This window comes from Dipodomys spectabilis, unplaced genomic scaffold (genome assembly GCF_019054845.1).
Source record: "Dipodomys spectabilis isolate Male_0828 unplaced genomic scaffold, ASM1905484v1 ptg000273l, whole genome shotgun sequence".
Lineage (NCBI taxonomy): Eukaryota > Metazoa > Chordata > Mammalia > Rodentia > Heteromyidae > Dipodomys > Dipodomys spectabilis.
The window spans coordinates 5,632,013-5,649,751 of record NW_024870950.1 but is presented as its reverse complement, the minus strand read 5'-3'; the positions used below and the strand labels follow the sequence as shown (position 1 = coordinate 5,649,751).

At 37.7% G+C, this 17,739-nt stretch overlaps 1 protein-coding gene and 1 non-coding gene across 3 annotated transcripts in view; both read left to right on the top strand.

The window, feature by feature from the left end:
- The window catches only part of Ap1g1 (adaptor related protein complex 1 subunit gamma 1), a 79,370-nt gene that overhangs the window by 49,210 nt on the left and 12,421 nt on the right, over positions 1 to 17,739 (top strand). For both annotated transcript variants that reach the window (XM_042700679.1, XM_042700681.1), the window contains 10 exons: positions 1,480 to 1,535; positions 2,553 to 2,666; positions 3,707 to 3,847; positions 4,759 to 4,813; positions 6,963 to 7,085; positions 7,260 to 7,349; positions 8,153 to 8,280; positions 10,495 to 10,599; positions 13,921 to 14,062; positions 14,256 to 14,382. In XM_042700679.1, the coding sequence (XP_042556613.1) occupies positions 1,480 to 1,535; positions 2,553 to 2,666; positions 3,707 to 3,847; positions 4,759 to 4,813; positions 6,963 to 7,085; positions 7,260 to 7,349; positions 8,153 to 8,280; positions 10,495 to 10,599; positions 13,921 to 14,062; positions 14,256 to 14,382 (1,081 nt within the window). The remainder of the gene's footprint in view (positions 1 to 1,479; positions 1,536 to 2,552; positions 2,667 to 3,706; positions 3,848 to 4,758; positions 4,814 to 6,962; positions 7,086 to 7,259; positions 7,350 to 8,152; positions 8,281 to 10,494; positions 10,600 to 13,920; positions 14,063 to 14,255; positions 14,383 to 17,739) is intronic.
- LOC122126285 lies at positions 2,967 to 3,052 on the top strand. Its single transcript, XR_006150876.1, has one exon. It is a non-coding gene; the product is annotated as a small nucleolar RNA SNORD71 (small nucleolar RNA).

The following is a 17,739-nucleotide window of genomic DNA, read 5'->3' as shown; positions in this document are numbered from 1 at the left end:
TGGGTACTGTTTTAGTTTTTTCACTAAAGGCTGGTGCTCTACCATTTGAGCCATAGCTCTACTTCTGGCCTTTTGGTAGTTATTGGGAGGTGAGAGTTTCATGGATTTTGCTGCTTGGGCTGGCTTGACAACTTCTTGAGTAGTTTTGATTATAGGTATGAGCCACCTTAGCCTTGCTGAAACTTTAAAAGAAGAAATACATTCTAAATAAAATGTACCCCAACTTGTGTCTATTTGATATTTTTGTCATGACTTTATGGATTATGATTATACTTTTTGGCAAAATTACCATGGAAATAATGTGCCCTCTTCAGTAGATCATTTTATGGTTTAAACTATTATTTGGTTAGGTGTCTGCTGGGTCTCTTCACTGTGAAGGTATTATTTTTCTCTTTTTATATTTAAAGATATTTTGTGACAGACACTTTTAAACCACATAAATAATAATCTATTTATAGACTTTTGCCCATCAGTTTTGGTATTCACTAGAAGCTTTAGCTGTAGTAGTTAATAAGGTGATTTTTTAAAAAATATGTATGCCGGTACCAAAGTTTGCACTCAGACTTTGAGTTCTTGGCTTTCTTACTCTCATCTGGGGCTGTATCACTTGAGCTACACTTCTAGTCCAGCATTTTACTGGTTAACAAGAGATGGAGTTTTACAGACTTTTTTTTCTTTAGCTGACTTTGAACCTAAATCCTCCATATCTCAGCCTCCTGAGTATCTAGAGTTATAGGCTAGAGTCACCGGCTGGCTCTAGGATGATAGTTTTCTATTTCTTTCTTTTTTTTTTCCCACTGCCTGTTGGTGATCAGCTTATTAATTTCAGCACGTCTTCCTCCAGCTGAAAGCTCCAACTCTCCAGGCTATTTGGTTGGTTCTCTTGGCAAGACAGACAATCTTGAAGCTATCCAGGTGGCCATTAAGTTAACTCATTACAACCAAGTGATACAGTGAAATTCCAAGGAATTTAAGAGTTGTATGTGAAGAAACGGGTGCAAAGGCTAATTGTATTTTGTAATGTTGAAACCTTTTAGAATAATCTAGCAATTACTATTGAAACAGATTATGTTTTTTACAAGTTCAGTTTTTTTTTCTTTTTTTTCTAACAGTCTATAGATACCAAGTACTACCTTAATTAGTTACTCTCCCAGGCTAGGAATTGATTTCTTAGGCAGAAACAATATAAACAATATAAATGTTTAATTTTTTTTTTTTGTCAGTCCTGGGGCTTGAACTCTGGGCTTGGGCACTGTCCCTGCGCTCTTCAGCTCAAGGTGAGCGCTCTACCGCTCACAGCACCACTTCCAGTTTTCTAGTGGTTTATTGGAGATAGGAGTCTCACGGTCTTTTCTGCCCAGGCTGGCTTTGAACCGCCAGCCTCAGATCTCAGCCTCCTGAGTAGCTAGGATTACAGGCGTGAGCCACCAGCGCCCGGCTTAAATGTTTAATTTTTTAACTTATGCTATTTCTTTTTAGGTTCTAGCCATAAATATTCTGGGTCGTTTCTTATTGAACAATGACAAAAATATTAGGTAAGTCAATTAAAAAAAAGTCTTACATTTTGAGTATTATAAACTCATGATTATCAAATGTGATTTTATTGAAGGAATATATATATCTATATATATAAATGTGATATAAAATGTGATACGTGTGTATATGTATGTGTATATTTATATGATACAGTTCCAATCTTAGTTTTAGTCTAGCTTTTTGTTTTGTTTTGTTTTGTGCCACTAGTGGGGCCTGAACTCAGGGCCTTGCACTCTTATTTTTATTGCTTTTTGCTCTCAAGGCAAAAACTCCACTTCTGGCTTTTTGGTGGTTAATTGGCAATAAGTCTTAATTTCTTGCCTGCTTTTATTTTCTAATCAGGAATATTTTTTCTTTTAAATCATGTTAATCATAGAAATGAAAATAAACCTGTGACACTCTCAATTATGTTCTAAAAATACTTTTAAGCTCAAATTTTTACAGAGCAGTTTGGTCCCAATAAGAGAATTTTCAAGCAGTAAAATTAAAATAAGTACCTCTTGCATTTTGGGGATAAGACAGCCTGAAAATATACCTATGCTTGTTTTATTTTTCTGTTTGGAAGGCTTACATGTTCTTTGTGAAAGCAAAGGTTAATCAAAGCTGTGTTCTGTACATATGTGCATTCCCTCGTCCTTTGAACATTTTTGTTATTTAGATGAGTAAATAGTCCTAAACTGTATATATATATATATATATATATATATATATATATTTTTTTTTTTTTTTTTTTTTTTTTTTGCCCAGTCTTGGGGCTTGGACTCAGGGCCTGGGTGCTGTCCCTGAGCCTCTTGTCCTTAAGGCTAGTTACTGTTCTACCACTCCGAGCCACAGCACCATTTCCAGTTTTCTGGTGGTTAATTGGAGATAAAAATCTCACACACTTTAATGCCTGGGCTGCCTTTGAACTGTAATACCCACATCTTAGCCTCCTGAGTAGCTAAGATTACAGGGTGAGCCACTGGGCTGGCTTAAACTACATTTTCACTGTTCTTGTCAAACTTCGTTTTATCTAGATATGTAGCACTGACATCTTTGTTGAAGACTGTGCAAACAGATCATAATGCTGTACAGAGGCACAGAAGCACAATTGTGGACTGTTTAAAAGATTTGGATGTCTCAATAAAACGGTAACAAGCTGTTTTTCAGTTCAGTTTTTCTGTTAAATGAAGTGAGAAAAATCAGATTATTGATTTGTTCTGTGTACTTCCCTACTTGATAGTTTGTACTAGTTTTGAGAGAAGAATGTTGACATTTATGTATTTAGTCACTATATTCATGGATGAACTCTCCAGAGTAAATCCTGCTTTAGAAAACATTGACGAGCAGTTTAGGTCCATTAGGAGACCAGTAGGAAATACACTAGTTGTCTTTGATAAATATAACAGGTACAACAAATAAGTGGCTAAGTAAGCATAGGTACTATGTTCTGTGTGCTGGAGGATGAAAATAAGGAGTGATCCATCGGCTAAGTGTCTCAACACAATGCTGAAGCTCAAATTACTGACAGCACACATTTTCCATAGTACTTGTACCCTAGGATACTGGAAGCAAATGTGTTAGCATCTCACTGCTAGGAGCCCTCTCAAAAGGCATAAATCTCCTCAATGGAATATTCTGGAGATTCTTTTAGAATTGTAGATATTTGAAAAAAATCCAGCTATGGTTAGTTCCAGTTAACTTTGGTTATGTGTTCAAATCCATAACAAAGATTTAAATTGTTCTCTGCAGCCATTCAATTAACAAGCGTTTATTGATAGCCAGTACTTTTTGTTTGTACAGAACAGGTTAACAGTGGCTAATTGGAGATAAGAGTTTCACAGACTTTTCTGCCCAGGCTGCTTTGAACTGAAGTTCTCAGATTTCAGCCTCCTGAGTCGCTAGGATTACAGGTGTGAGCCATTCATGCTCAACTTGAGATTTTTGAAGGAAAGTGTTAAGACATGATTGAGAATATCAAAACTTTGATTACATACAAATAAATCTCCTTGGTTATATTGCTCATAAAGATTGAGATTACAAGTTTGGACAAAGACTTTTAATACGTCTGCCAGTGCTTTTGGTATTCGGAGGGAACATACCTGGATCCTTGTTTCATTCTTGTTGTAATTTCTTTCTTTCTTTTTCTTTTTCTTTCTTTTTTTTTTTTTTAATCTTTTCCCGCTGCAAGGCGTGCAATGGAATTGAGTTTTGCTCTGGTAAATGGAAATAATATCCGAGGCATGATGAAGGAATTACTTTATTTTCTGGATTCATGTGAGCCAGAATTTAAAGCAGACTGTGCATCTGGAATCTTTCTTGCTGCAGAAAAGTAAGATTTAGTTTTTAGTTATTGGTAAAAGGAGCTTGGAGGTTTTTGAATGCATCTTTAAACATGGGGAAAGACTATAAACATTAAAAAAATACATAACGTTTATTTCGCTCTGAATTATGTTATCTATGAGAAAACCATTATAGCCAGCATTTAAGTATGTTGAGACCAAACAAAATCCCACTTGTAATTTCCTCCTATAGCTTGTCCTTTAACCTTGTGATGCTTTTTTTAATGAAAAGATAGAAAAGTTACAGCGTCTCAGTAGAAGTTCTGTGTCAACCTTGAAGTAGGAAATACCGTAAGATTTTAGTAATATGATTATTCTTTCTACTCTGATTTTTTTTTTTTTTTTTTTTGGTCGGTAGTGGGACCTTAAATCTGGGCCTGGGCATTGTCCCTCAGCTCTTCAGCTCAAGGCTAGTGCTATACCATTTGAGCCACAGCACCGCTTCTGGCTTTTTCTGCTTTTGTGGTGCTGAGGAATTGAACCCAGGGCCTCATGCATGGAAGGCAAGCACTCTATCACTGAGCCACCTTCCCAGCCCTCCACTCTGAATTTTAAGGAAACGAGTTCTCAGACCTGGAGTAGTCTGGGTCAAGGAAATATCTGCTTTCTTCTTTTATTCTTTATACTGTGACTATATGATTTGTTTTCTGAGAAACTGGAACATAGTCCCATTTCTCACCTCAGCCATTCTTATTTCAGTATTATGGGAAACATCTGAATTCAACTATATCTCACCATCTTTTGAAATGGTGATTGTTGATAGGTTAGCTGTTCAAATGTCAGTTTACCAGGGAACCTAGAAAAGACTGTAGGACAGAGGACAGATGGGGTTTTTGAAAAATCACTGAATATAGTACAGTTTATAAGTTTCAACTTTTCTACCCTTGTCTTTGTTTTTCAGGTATGCACCTTCTAAACGGTGGCATATAGACACAATTATGCGTGTTCTGACAACGGTAAGTAGCTTCTTATTCAGTTATGCTAAGTACTTGGATATATATAGAAGTGAGCCAGATAAAGCCCTTGTTCTCATGGAGCTTACGTTCTAGTGGGAGAGATTGGAAATTGGAAATTCATGGAAAAATGTGTAACATAAGTGCTATGATAAAAACCTAAAACAGCATGATAGCAAGTTAGGGTGGGATATATGGAAACTGACCAATTGTTTTATGTGGAGTAGTGACATCAGGTCCCAGAGAAGGTAACATTTGAGTAATGATCTTGGTGAAGTGAGGAACAAGCCAGGCAAAGATCTTGGAGAAGAATGTACTAATCAGATGGAACAGTGAGCACTCAGATCCCATGTGGCAATAAGTTTGGTCTGCTTGAACAGTTGGGAAATGTTTATTCTTCCCAGGGCCATTTGGCTGTTTTTAACATCATTCTTAAGCTATACAAAATTATCAATATAGGCAGATGGTCATGAGTAGCCAACAAGAAGCATACAAGACAAATACTCCATACCAATGATCTCATGCCTCTGACATTTCCTGCCTCTGACGGAATGTGCCTTTTTGAACTGTTAATATACTCATTATACCTTCCGCTTTCCCAGAGTAACATACTGTAATTTGCCTATATGATTTTTAACACCAGGGAGTGGTTGTTCTAGTTGAGTTCTCAATGAATATACTTCTTAAAATTTTTGAAATTTTCCACTTTTGAGCAGAGAAAAACACTTTATATGCACATATATGTACTTACATGTATATATACAAGTATGTATACATGTATATACACACATGTAGATGCATTCTTTATATATTTTTATTTGTTATCAATAATTATTTATTATATTTATTTTTGGGGGGGAGTGCTTGAACTCAAGGCCTAGGTACTATCCTTAAGCTTTTGTGCTCAAGACTAGTGCTCTTACCACTTGAGCCACAGCTTCATTTCTAGCTTTTTGCTGGTTAGTTGGAAACAAGAGTCTCATGGACTTTTCTGCCTGGGCTGGCATTGAATTGCAGTCCTCAAATGTTAGCCTCTTGGGAAGCTAGGTTTGCAGATGTGAGCCACTAGTGCCTGGCTATTCTCTGAAAAATTTGAAACCTTAGCCGAGTGCCAGTGGCTCATGTCTATAATCCTAACTACTCAGGAGGCTGAGATCTGAGGATAGTGGTTCAAAGCAAGCCTGGGTGGGAAAGTCCATGAGACTCTGATCTCCAATTAACCACCAGAAAACTAGAAGTGGAGCTGTGATTCAAAGTGGTAGAGTGCTAGCCTTGAGCAAAAGAGCTCAGGGATGGGGCTGGAAAGTTGGCTCAGCCCTAGAGTGCTTACCTGGCATGCATGAGGTCCGGGGTTCGATTCCTCAGCACCACATAAACAGAAAAAGCTGGAAGTGGCACTGTGGCTCAAGTGGTAGAGCACTAGCCTTGAGCTGAAGAGCTCAGGGACAGCACTCAGGCCTAGAATTCAGGCCCCATGACCACCACCACCAACAACAACAAAAGCTCAAGGACCAAAAAAAAAAAGAACCCTTTATAATTTGCCTTTAGACAAGATTTTTGAATATTAAAATTTTAATATTTTTTTAAAGTTTAAAAAGAATAGAAGTAGGCTTATTGCTGAGAATTTTCTTTAGTAGTTTCTTTTTAACAATAGTTGGAAAAATGAGCTGGAAAGTAGATGAAACTGGAAATCATATGTTGAACAAGATAGGCCAAGTTCAGAAGTGAAATATTTCATGGTTTTGCTCATGTGGAATCCCTAGACCTAAAATGAATTGCAGGGGAACTGTCTGGAGAGGAGAAACTAATGGGAGGGAGAAGGAAAGGGTGCTAGACGGCGCAGGTGATCCAAGTATATGATACTCTATTTACATAGCACATATATATATATATAGTGTGTGTGTGTGTGTGTGTGTGTATATGAAGATAAAATAATGAAACCTACTAAATACTGTTTACAAAAGGTAAAGGAGAAAAGGGGACTAAGAATATAATAGATTGGGTGAATCTGGTTAAAGAATATTGCGTATATGTCCGGAAATACCACACTGATGCCTTTGCAATTAATTTACACTAATATTAAACAGAATGTTGATAAACAATGTTACCATTGCTTTGTTTTTTATAGTGATAACTCTGCATTTCCTTTTAGGCAGGAAGTTATGTTCGTGATGATGCAGTCCCCAACTTAATTCAGTTAATAACTAATAGTGTGGAAATGCATGCTTATACAGTCCAGCGCTTGTATAAAGCAATTCTTGGTGATTATTCTCAAGTAAGTACTTCATTTGCTAGCCTTTCTACTTAGAAAACTTTCTATTTATTCTTCTGACTCATCACTATTTCTAACACTGTACATGTACTCCTTCTTTCCTTTATGATTAAATGATCTGTGCTTGTCATTAAGTATTTTTGGCAATATTGAAGTCCTTGAATTTTTATTTTACAGCAACCTTTGGTACAAGTAGCTGCATGGTGTATAGGTGAATATGGTGATCTTCTTGTGTCTGGCCAATGTGAAGAAGAAGAGCCTATTCAGGTACCCCTTGTTAGTTTTGGTTAAGGAAGGGAGAAGAGTGGGAGAGTAGTGTTTAATAGGGAGCTGAAGTTCATGCTTTGAAAACTATTCTAACTAGTACTAGAATTATGTTGGGAAATGTGCTAGTTTTGGGGATGGATCATTGTGAAACATTGAAACATTAATGGAGCTCAGTGGTAAGGTGTTCAGTCCCTAGTACTAAAAACAAAATCCACAAATGTATTAGGCTCATTCCTCTCCCTAGCAAGTGGAATTATTTATTCTTTTACTCTGTGGCTGATGAGCAAGAAGAAATGAGGCATATTTCTTTGTTTTAATTTGCTCATTAGAGGACTGACTTCAGAAAGTTGTGTCTTTGAACTATTCAGATTTTTCTTTATAATTCTTCTGCCACTTTATAATATGTGTTTCAGTCCCACTTTTTGTGTTTTCTCCCATTCTTGGGGCTTGAACTCTGGGCTTGAGTGCTCCTCCTTAGATTTTGTGCTCAAGGCTAGCACTCTACCACTTGAGCCACAGCTCTACTTCTAGCCTTTTGTGCTTAATTGGAGATGAGTCTCACAGACTTTTCCTGCCTTATCTGGCTTCGACCTCAGATCTCAGCCTCCTGAGTAGCTATGATTACAGGAGTGAGCCTCTGATGCCTGGCTTGAACTCTACTTTTGACTGGTGGGTTAGCAACGTGCAGGTTGTGTTCAAGGCTCTTGTGATGGTTGGCAGCATTCTGACTTGATTTTGTAAGATTCAGTTATTTAGTGTCACCATTCATTCTGCATGTTTTTTTCCTCTTTGTTTTCCCCTAGGTAACAGAGGATGAAGTCTTGGATATTTTAGAAAGTGTTCTAATCTCTAACATGTCCACCTCTGTGACACGAGGTTATGCCCTCACTGCCATTATGAAGCTTTCTACTCGATTCACCTGCACTGTAAAGTGAGTATTGAAGAAAAGTTGGCTAAATAGATTGTTTTGTAATTAAAAATGGTTTATTGTGGTTGGCTGTAGCTCAGTGGTAGACATCTGGTTTAGCATGCATGAGGTCCTGGCTCCAATTTCCAGCAAAACACAATACACATACATGTGCATGCTCATATACATACACAATAAAAATGGTTTATTGTGGAAATTTTCAAGGATAGCAGCAGAGAAAATAATAAAATGAGTTTGTATTTTCTTATTCTACTCATGTTCATAAGGATCAATTCATACCTAATTCTTATTTCATATATACTTCGTTCTCTGTCCTTATCTCATCCTATCAGAAAATTTTGAAGCTAGAAAGTTAATAATTTATGATTCATTTCTGACACTTTAAAAATAGAGAAAGTAGCTATTTTCACATAAAAAGTTTAGTTTATTATAATATTTTAAGTTATTTGAATAGGAATAAAACCATGAGTGTTCTGTTGATTAAAATCTTTACATTAGACTATTTTTTTCACTATTTTTTGATCATGGGGCTTGAACTCAGGGTCTAGGTGCTGTCCTTGAGCTTTTTTGCTTAAGGCCTAGTGCTCTACCACTTTGAGCCACAGCTCCACTTCTGGTTTTCTGGTGGTTAACTGGAGATTTCCTTTGAACTTTCCTGCCCAGGCTGGCTTCAAACCATAACCCTTAGGTCCACAGCCTTCTGAGTAGCTAGGATTGTAAGTGTGAGCTACCAGTGCCCAGCTTCACTTATTTATTAGCATATAATACAAAGAGGTTTCATTATATTTCTATACATGCATATAATGGATTTGATAATTTGACTTTTATCATAATCACCTTTCTATTGCTTTTTCTTGTCCTCCTCTCCCCTTTAAAGCTAATTTTAGTGAATTTCCTTTTTTTTCATATTTATATATGAAGTACTTCGTTTTCCAGGCAAACATTTCTTTTAGATCTTTTGCTTTATTTTTTAAAATCTTTATTATTTTTTGTACCAGTCCTAGGGCACAGCTCCTGGGCACACTGTCCTTGAGATTTTTCTTTTTCCTCAATCCTTGCCCTCTATCCCATGAGCTACTCTTAGCTCTTTGGTGGTTAATTGGTGATAAGAGTCTTCCTAACTTTCTGCCAGTGTTTGTTTTGAACCATGATCCTCAGATCTCAATCACCTGCATAGCTAGGATTACAGGTGTGAGCCAGTGGTTGCCCAGATGCTTTTTTTTTAAATGTAAAATCTTTTGAGACTGTTAATTCTGACTTTTAATATTTGTGAGCTAGAACAATTTGGGTTAAGATGTTCATTCTAAAAGCTTATTTTAAAGATTTTTTTGTTTTGTTTTCCTTTGTTGGTACTAGGGTTTGGACTCAAAAAACTATTGTGCCTAATGTTAGGCAGGAGCTCTCCCACTTGAGCCATAGTCCAACCTTATTGTAAAGTTATTAGAGAAGAGAAATGACCACAAATTTATTTTGTGGCATAGTAATTCATACTTTTTTTTGTCAGTCATGGGACTTGAACTCTGGGCCTGGGTGCTGACCCTGAGCTCTTCAGCTCAAGGCTAGTGCTTTACCACTTGATCCACATCTCCACTTCCAGTTTTCTGGTGGTTAATTGGAGATAAGGGTCTCACAGGGACTTTCTTGCCTGGGCTGGCTTTGAACTGTGATCCTCAGATCTCAGCCTCCAGAGTAGCTAGGATTACAGGTGTGAGCCCCCAGTGGCTGGCTTAATTCACACTTTTTTTTTGTAGTGTATTTTAGGGCCTGGAATACTTAACAAACAAAAGTCTAACATAATTATAATAGAGTAATGGTGAAGTTAGATGAATGAAGCCAAAGAAAAAAATGTTTTGTTTTTGAAAAATTATATAAGTTAAGATAAATATTAAAAATATTAACCAGGCTGGGCACTGGTCACACACAATTACTAGCTACTCATGAGGCTGAGATCTGAGGATCATGGTTTCAAAGCCTACCCAGGCAGGAAAGTCTGTGAGACTCTTACCTCCAATTAACTACCAGAAAACCAGAAGTAGAGCTGTATCTCAAAATGGTAGAGCCCTGGCGTTGAGCAGAAGAGCTCATGGGTAGCGCGCAAGCCCTGAGTTCAAGCCCCACAATAGACAAAAAAGAAGTGAAATGTGATTTAAACATTCTTCTTGCTTGTTTAGAATTTCCTTTTGTGTATTGCATTTGATTTATCATTTTATCCCGCAGCCGAATTAAGAAAGTGGTTTCCATTTATGGAAGCAGCATTGATGTGGAACTCCAACAGAGGGCAGTAGAATATAATGCACTTTTTAAGAAATATGACCACATGAGGTGAGCAAAAGAAACTAAGTACCTCTAGCATCCCCATTACGTGATTTCAATAGTCCCTAAAGGAAAATCATTCTGTATGCTGGATCTATTTAGTTCTCATTACTTGACTGCTTTTGTTTTGTCCCATTTTCTGTTTTGCCTAGCCACTAAGATATAAATTTATTGTGTTCTATTGTTTCATTTCCTTTTCCCCTTGGACATGTAAAGTATGTTTCATTTTCCATTTTGTTTGGTTACAGAGTGAGAGGATTGTGTTATTTTTTTATTTTTTGGTAAGAGAAGTAATTTCATTTAGATTCTATTGCTGTTTAATATTTTGGTAGTTTCGGGGCTGGGAAGGTGGCTCAGTGGTAGAGTGCTTGGCTTGCAAGCCTGAGGCCCTGGGTTCTATTCCTCAGCACCATATAAGCAAAAAAGAAAAAAGCCGGAAAGTGGCGCTGTGGCTCAAGTGGTAGAGTGCTGGCCTTGAGCTGAAGAGCTGAGGGACAGCGCCCAGGCCCAGAGTTCAGGCCCCACAACCGGACCCAAAAAAAAAAAAATATTTTGGTAATTTCATCTCTTTTTTCCTTCATTATGCAGTATCTTTTATTATTTATATATATATTTTTTTCAAAGATAAGGTCTCAGATCAGCCTGGCCTTGAATTTGCAATTTTCCTACATCAAATATTAGGATTACAGAACTGTGTTACACAGTTAGAATCTTTTTTTTTTTCTTCAAATTCTTTATTGTGATTTAAGTGATTGCATAATTTGCCAATTTCACAGTATTGTGGGATAGTGATGCTTAGTTAAAGTCACAAACACATTCTAACTTTCATGGGGCAAATTGTCTATCGTGGTCTATAACATTTATGAGTTCTATGAGCTTTGCAATAGTTATTTCTTCCACATGGGTGATATATACATTTCTTTTGTTTTGCATAGCATCAGCTGTCCCCTCTTTCCCGCTGTTCCCTCCCTTCCATTGCTGCCATTGAGTTGCTTAGTTCATTTTGATCAATGTCCAGTGCAGTTGATGGGTCCCGCTGTTGTATGTTTTTCCCTGATTCCCTCTAGTTCTGTGTTGTCCTCCTGGTTTCCTTCCGGTGTGCACATATATACCATACATGTGATCAGCAGCATGGGGTTATTTAGTAGTGATTCAACCAGATGAGTGGAAGTCCTTTGTTTCTTAAGTCTTGTTAATTTTGTCGTTATCACCTTACATTTTGGATTTAACATCCACCTATCAGGGAGACCATGTGCCTCTTTGCTCTTGGCTTACTGGCTCAGCATGTTTCTTCTAGCTCCATCTATTTCCCTGCAAATGCCATTATTTATTTTATTTTATTTTATTTTTTGGTCCAGTCATGGGGCCTGTACTTTGGGCCTGGGTGCTGTCCCTCAGCTCTTCAGCTCAAGGCTAGCGCTCTACCACTTGAGCCACGGCGCCACTTCCGGCTTTTTTGTTTTTGCTTATGTGGTGCTGAGGAATCGAACCCAGGGCCTCATGCATGCAAGGCAAGCGCTCTACCACTGAGCCACCTTCCCAGCCCATATTTTTTAATAGCTGCATAATATTCCATTGTGTATAGATACCACAATTTTTGGATCCATTCATCTGTGGTGTGACATCTGGGTTGTTTCCATATTCTGGCTATTGTGAACAGTGCTGCAATAAACATGGAGGTGCACGTGTCCTTGTATACTGGTTCCTGTTGTTCAGGATAGATGCCTAGAAGTGGTATGATGGGTCATAAGGGAGGTCAATATTTAGCTTTCTGAGGACCCTTCAGACTGCTTTCTACAGTGGTTGTATAAGTGTACATTCCCACCAGCAGTGTAATAGGGTTCCTCTTTCTCCGCATCCCCTCCAGCATTTGTCGTTGGCTGACTTTAGGATGTGGGCCATTCTGACTGGGGTAAGGTGGTATGCCAGGGTTGTCTTTGTTTGCATTTCCTTCACAACCAGGGATGGTGAACATTTCCTCATGTGTTTCTTTGCCATTTTTATCTCTTCTGAGAAGTCTCTCTTTAGTTCCCTTGCCCATTTAGTAATTGGTTTGTTAGGTTTGGGAGGGATTAGTTTCTTGAGTAACCTGTATATACTGGGTATTAACCCCTTGTTTGATATATTGCTGGTAAATATTTTTTTCCCAGTTAGTTGGTTGTCTTTCTAGCTTGGTTGCTATAGCTTTAGCTGGGCAAAAACTTTTTATTTTAAGGTAGTCCCATTTGTCAAGTCTCTCTCCAGTTTGTTGTGACCCTTGGACTCTGTTCAGGAAATTCCTGCCTGTGCCTGTAAGTTCAAGTGTCTCTCCTACTCTGTCCTGCAGTAATTTCAGAGATTCAGGTTTGATCTTAAGGTCTTTAATTCATTTTGAGTTGATGTTGGTGCATGGTGATAGGCTGGGGTCCACTTTAGTTTTCTGCATGTGGCCTCCCAGTTTTCCCAGCACCAGTAGTTGAAGAGGCTGTGTTTCTTCTACTGTATGTCTTTGGGCTCCTTTGTCAAATGTCAGCTGACTGTAGTCATGTGGTTTTATTTCTGGATCTTCTATTCTATTCCATTGGTCTTTGGGTCCATTTTTGTGCTAGTACCATGCTGTCTTTGTTATTATGTTTCTATAGTAGAGTTTGAAGTCCGGCATTGAGATCCTTCCCATGTCTTTTTTGCCTAGAATTGTTTTGGTTATTCTAGGTCTTTTGTTGTTCCATATGAATTTTTGGACTGTTTCCCGTATTTCAGAAATGTACGTCATTGGGATTTTAATAGGAATTACATTGAATTTGTATATTAATTTGGCAGTATTGCCATTTTCACTATATTAAGTCTGTCTGTCCGAGAGCATGGAAGGTCTTTCCATTTCCTAGTATCTTCTGTAATTTCTTTCTTTAAGTTTTTATAGTTTTCGTTAAATAGTTCTTTTACATCTTTGGTTAGATTAATTCCTAAATATTTTATTTCTTGGGGGAGTATTGTGAATGGGGTTAGTTAGAATCTTTTTAAAAAAATTACTATTATAAAGGTGATATACAGAGACAGCCAGAATCACCTTCTTGATTTGACTGTTAATATGTGTTGATTTACATTTTGTTCATCCCACTCTACTATTGAAATACATGTTTTGGGTTGTAGGTGAACATTTTTATTTATTCATGGGTTTTTGCATATTCCTAATCCAGTCAGGAATTTAGATCTATGCTTGTAATCATATAATTTTGAGAGGGGGGTGGGAGATTGCTCTCCATGTTAGATTTAAAACTTGTTAATAATTATTGCTTGAGGTGGGGAATTTAGGTTAACTGCCTAGAATTTAACCACTTCAGATTCTTCTAGGTCTGCCCTACTGGAGAGGATGCCTGTTATGGAAAAAGTGACCACAAATGGCCCAACTGAGATTGTGCAGACAAATGGGGAGACAGAACCAGCTCCACTAGAGACTAAACCACCACCTTCTGGGCCACAGCCCACCAGCCAGGTAGTCTTTCACTTGCTTGTATAGGGCTCCTGATGATCCAGTAGTACAGAGTAGCTTATTTCTTATCTATATTCTTTTAATATTTTGAGTTACTTGACGATTTCCTTCCTTATTTTTAAAAAATTGGAAGAGCTTTGTGTCATATGTAGTTTAGACAAAAACTAATGACTTGAGTTATTGTTTCCTTGTTTAGGCCAATGATTTATTGGATTTGTTGGGAGGAAATGACATAACACCTGTTATTCCAACTGCACCTACAAGCAAACCAGCTTCTGCTGGTGGAGAACTTCTTGATTTACTGGGAGATATCACCCTTACAGGTGAGACTACATGGGAACTATTTAATGCTTGGATGTGGATAGAGACCTTGGGGAAAAAGTAATACTGAATACTGACTTTCCTGCATATAAGTCAGTTGAAGATGAAAGTGTCTAAATGTGAAGCAGGTACTCTACCATTGGAGCCATGTCTACGGCATAAGACAGAATTTTTACAACATGTAGGATATAAGCTGTTATGCTCATTCACTGAATATAATTCATAAGGATTCCTTAGGGTAACTTTTCCTTTGGGAGAATAAACTATTCATAGTATTTTTTACATAGAGAGGACTTTTAGGCTTGCAAGTGTCCCAAGATACCTGTGCCTTTAGTTGGTGTCTCAAGACAGAACTTTTTCTAAGTTTCTTTCTATTTATGCTTAGTTTTCAAAGTCTATGGCCATTCATAGTAAGCTATTGATTTACTGCCTACCTTTTCCCCTCCCTTCTAACCCTTGCTGTTATTAAAGAAACCAGAGGAGAAAATATTTATAACTCAAATAATTTTTCATTTGGCAATGTATTTTTGAGTTTTTGGTCATGTTCTTTCTGGTAGACATTTGTTATTGATATGTTTAGTGATATTATGAACCCCCAGAGTCTAAGAATATCACTGTTTCTTCTTGTCATCCTGAATTGCAGTATAAATATAACTGGAAAAGTGTCTTTACAAGTAAAATTGCGCTGGGCACCAGTGGCTCACACCTGTAATCCTAGCTACTCAGGAGGCTGAGATCTGAGGATAATGGTTCAAAGCCAGCCTGGGCAGGAAAGTCTGTGAGACTCTCATCTCTAACAACCAGAAAACCGGAAGTGGCGCTGTGGCTCAAATGGTAGAGTGCCAGCCTTGAGCCCAGGTCCAGAGTTCAAGCCCCACAACCAACAAAAAAAAATAATAAAAATGTTAAAAAGAGGGCTGGGAAGGTGGCTCAGTGGTAGAGCACTTGACTTTGCGTGCATGAGGCCCTGGGTTCAATCTCAGCACCACATAAGGAGAAAAAAAAAGCCGGAAGTGGTGCTGTGGCTCAAGTGGTAGAGCGCTAGCCTTGAGGTGAAGAGCTGAGAGACAGCACCCAAGCCCAGAGTTCAGGCCCATGACTGGACCCCTCCCCCGCCCCCCAAAAAAAAAAAAAAAAGTTAAAAAGAATGTGCACCTTTTTTTTTTTGGTTGGTTGTGGGGCCTGAACTCTGGGTTTGGATACTGTTCTTGCGCTCTTCAGCTGAAGGTGAGCGCTCCACTGCTTGAGCCACAATGCCACTTCCAGTTTTCTAGTGGTTTATTGGAGATAAGAGTCTCACGGACTTTCCTGCCCAGACTGGCTTTGAACCGTGATCCTCAGATCTCAGCCTCCTGAGTAGCTAGGATTACAGGCATGAGTCACCTGTGCCTAGCTTGTGCACTGGTTTTTACTCAGTTACAGTTGGATATTTGTGTTTAGTTTTTTCTCTCTTTCTTTCTTTCTTTCTCTTTCTTTCTTTCTTTCTTTCTTTCTTTCTTTCTTTCTTTCTTTCTTTCTTTCTTTCTTTCTTTCTTTCTTTCTTTCTTTCTTTCTTTCTTTCTTTCTTTCTTTCTTTTCTTTCTTTCTTTCTTTTCTTTCTTTCTTTCTCTTTCTCTGTCTCTCCCCTTCCCTCCCTCCCTTCCTCCCTCCCTCCCTCCCTTCCTCACCCTCCCTCCCTCTCTCCCTCCCTCCCTCCCTCCCTCCCTCCCTCCCTCCCTTCCTTCCTTCCTTCCTTCCTTCCTTCCTTCCTTCGCTTGAACTTTGGGCCTGGGTGCTGTCCCTCAGCTCTTTAGCTCAAGGTTTAGGGCTCTACCACTTGAACCACAGTGCCACTTCCGTAGAGTTTTCTTATATAATTGCTTCAACAAAGAGTACATCAGTTTGTACTTAATTTGGATTACTTTTATAGACTAAAGTCTTTCTGAATCTGGTTAAACTAAGGATTTTTTTGAGGACTCCATTCTCATTCAGTGCATGACACAGAGGGAAACTTGGATGTTGTTTACCAAATATTTCCTCAGTTTATTTGGCTTTCTGTTTTACTTTATAGTCACATGCATCTTATATCTTTTTATAAAGGGCGATATAATAGGTAAAACATTGGCTAAGGTAACTGTAACCCCTTTGTACAGTATCTTTACAATAAAATATATTAAAAACATTGTATTAATTTGTTGATCTGTTCAATCTTGGGGAATGTTTAATATTTAGTAACATATTTGCATTGCAAATGAAATTTGATTTTTGAATACTTTTATGTCCTTAGCTCATTTATTCTACAATCTTCATGTTTGGTTTTTGGCCTTTTGTGAAATTACCTTTAAGTAATTGTATAAAGGAGTTTTAGTTCAATATGTCATTTTGTTTTCCTTAGTGTTAAGTGTAAAAGAAAACTGATAAAATATTTAGAAGCTTAGCTTTTTGCTTTTCCTTTTCATAGTATGTTTTAAACACATTTCCCCATTTTCTTTGTATTTTTAAGGTTAAAAGTTTGGAATTTTATCTTCTTTAATCCATCTTGATAATTATGCTTTATTGTATAGTGATTAAATGTAGTGTGTATTTTTGGAGGATTTGGAGCAGTGAATTTCTATTGGTCCTCTAAACTGTTTACTTGTACAGGAGAGAAAGGATAAAACTTGGGAGAATTAAGGTCCCATATATTGTACATGTATCTTAGGTAAACTCTGATTTTCTCCAAGAATACATTTCTATATTTGTTTGAAATGAGAAATGGTAGGGAGTAACATCGATCAAGATGCATTATACTCATAAACTGCTTTATTGAATGGCAACTCCTGTGTACAACTACTTAAAGATAATAAAAATATTTAAAAGAGAAAGCAAGAAATGGTAGGAAATTACTTTGGTAGATAAAAAAACCTGGAACTATTATGAACATTTCATTGATAAACTGCTAAACTGAATATCCTGTGGTGTTTAGTTTATTTGTTGTACTTTCTTTCCCTATCTATATTGCTACTTTCTTTGCTAATTTTCAGTATGCTTTTTTTTTGTTTTGTTTTTTGGTGCTGCGATTAAATCTAGTACCTTGTATATGCTACTGAGCTATGTCCCTTGCCTAGTATATTAGAGTTTTGTCCTAGTTTATTTTATTTTTTTTATCTTTTATATTACTATGAAAGATATCCCAGCCAGGCGTCCAAGGCTCATGCCTGTAATCCTACCTACTCAGGAGGCTGAGATCTGAGGATCGTGGTTCAAAGCCAGCCTGGACAGGAAATTCTGCAAGACTCTTATCTCCAATTAACTACCAGAAAACCGGAAGTGGCGCAGTGGCTCAAGTGGTAGAGCAGTTGTCTTGAGCTGAAGAGCTCAGGAACAGCATCCAGGCCCAG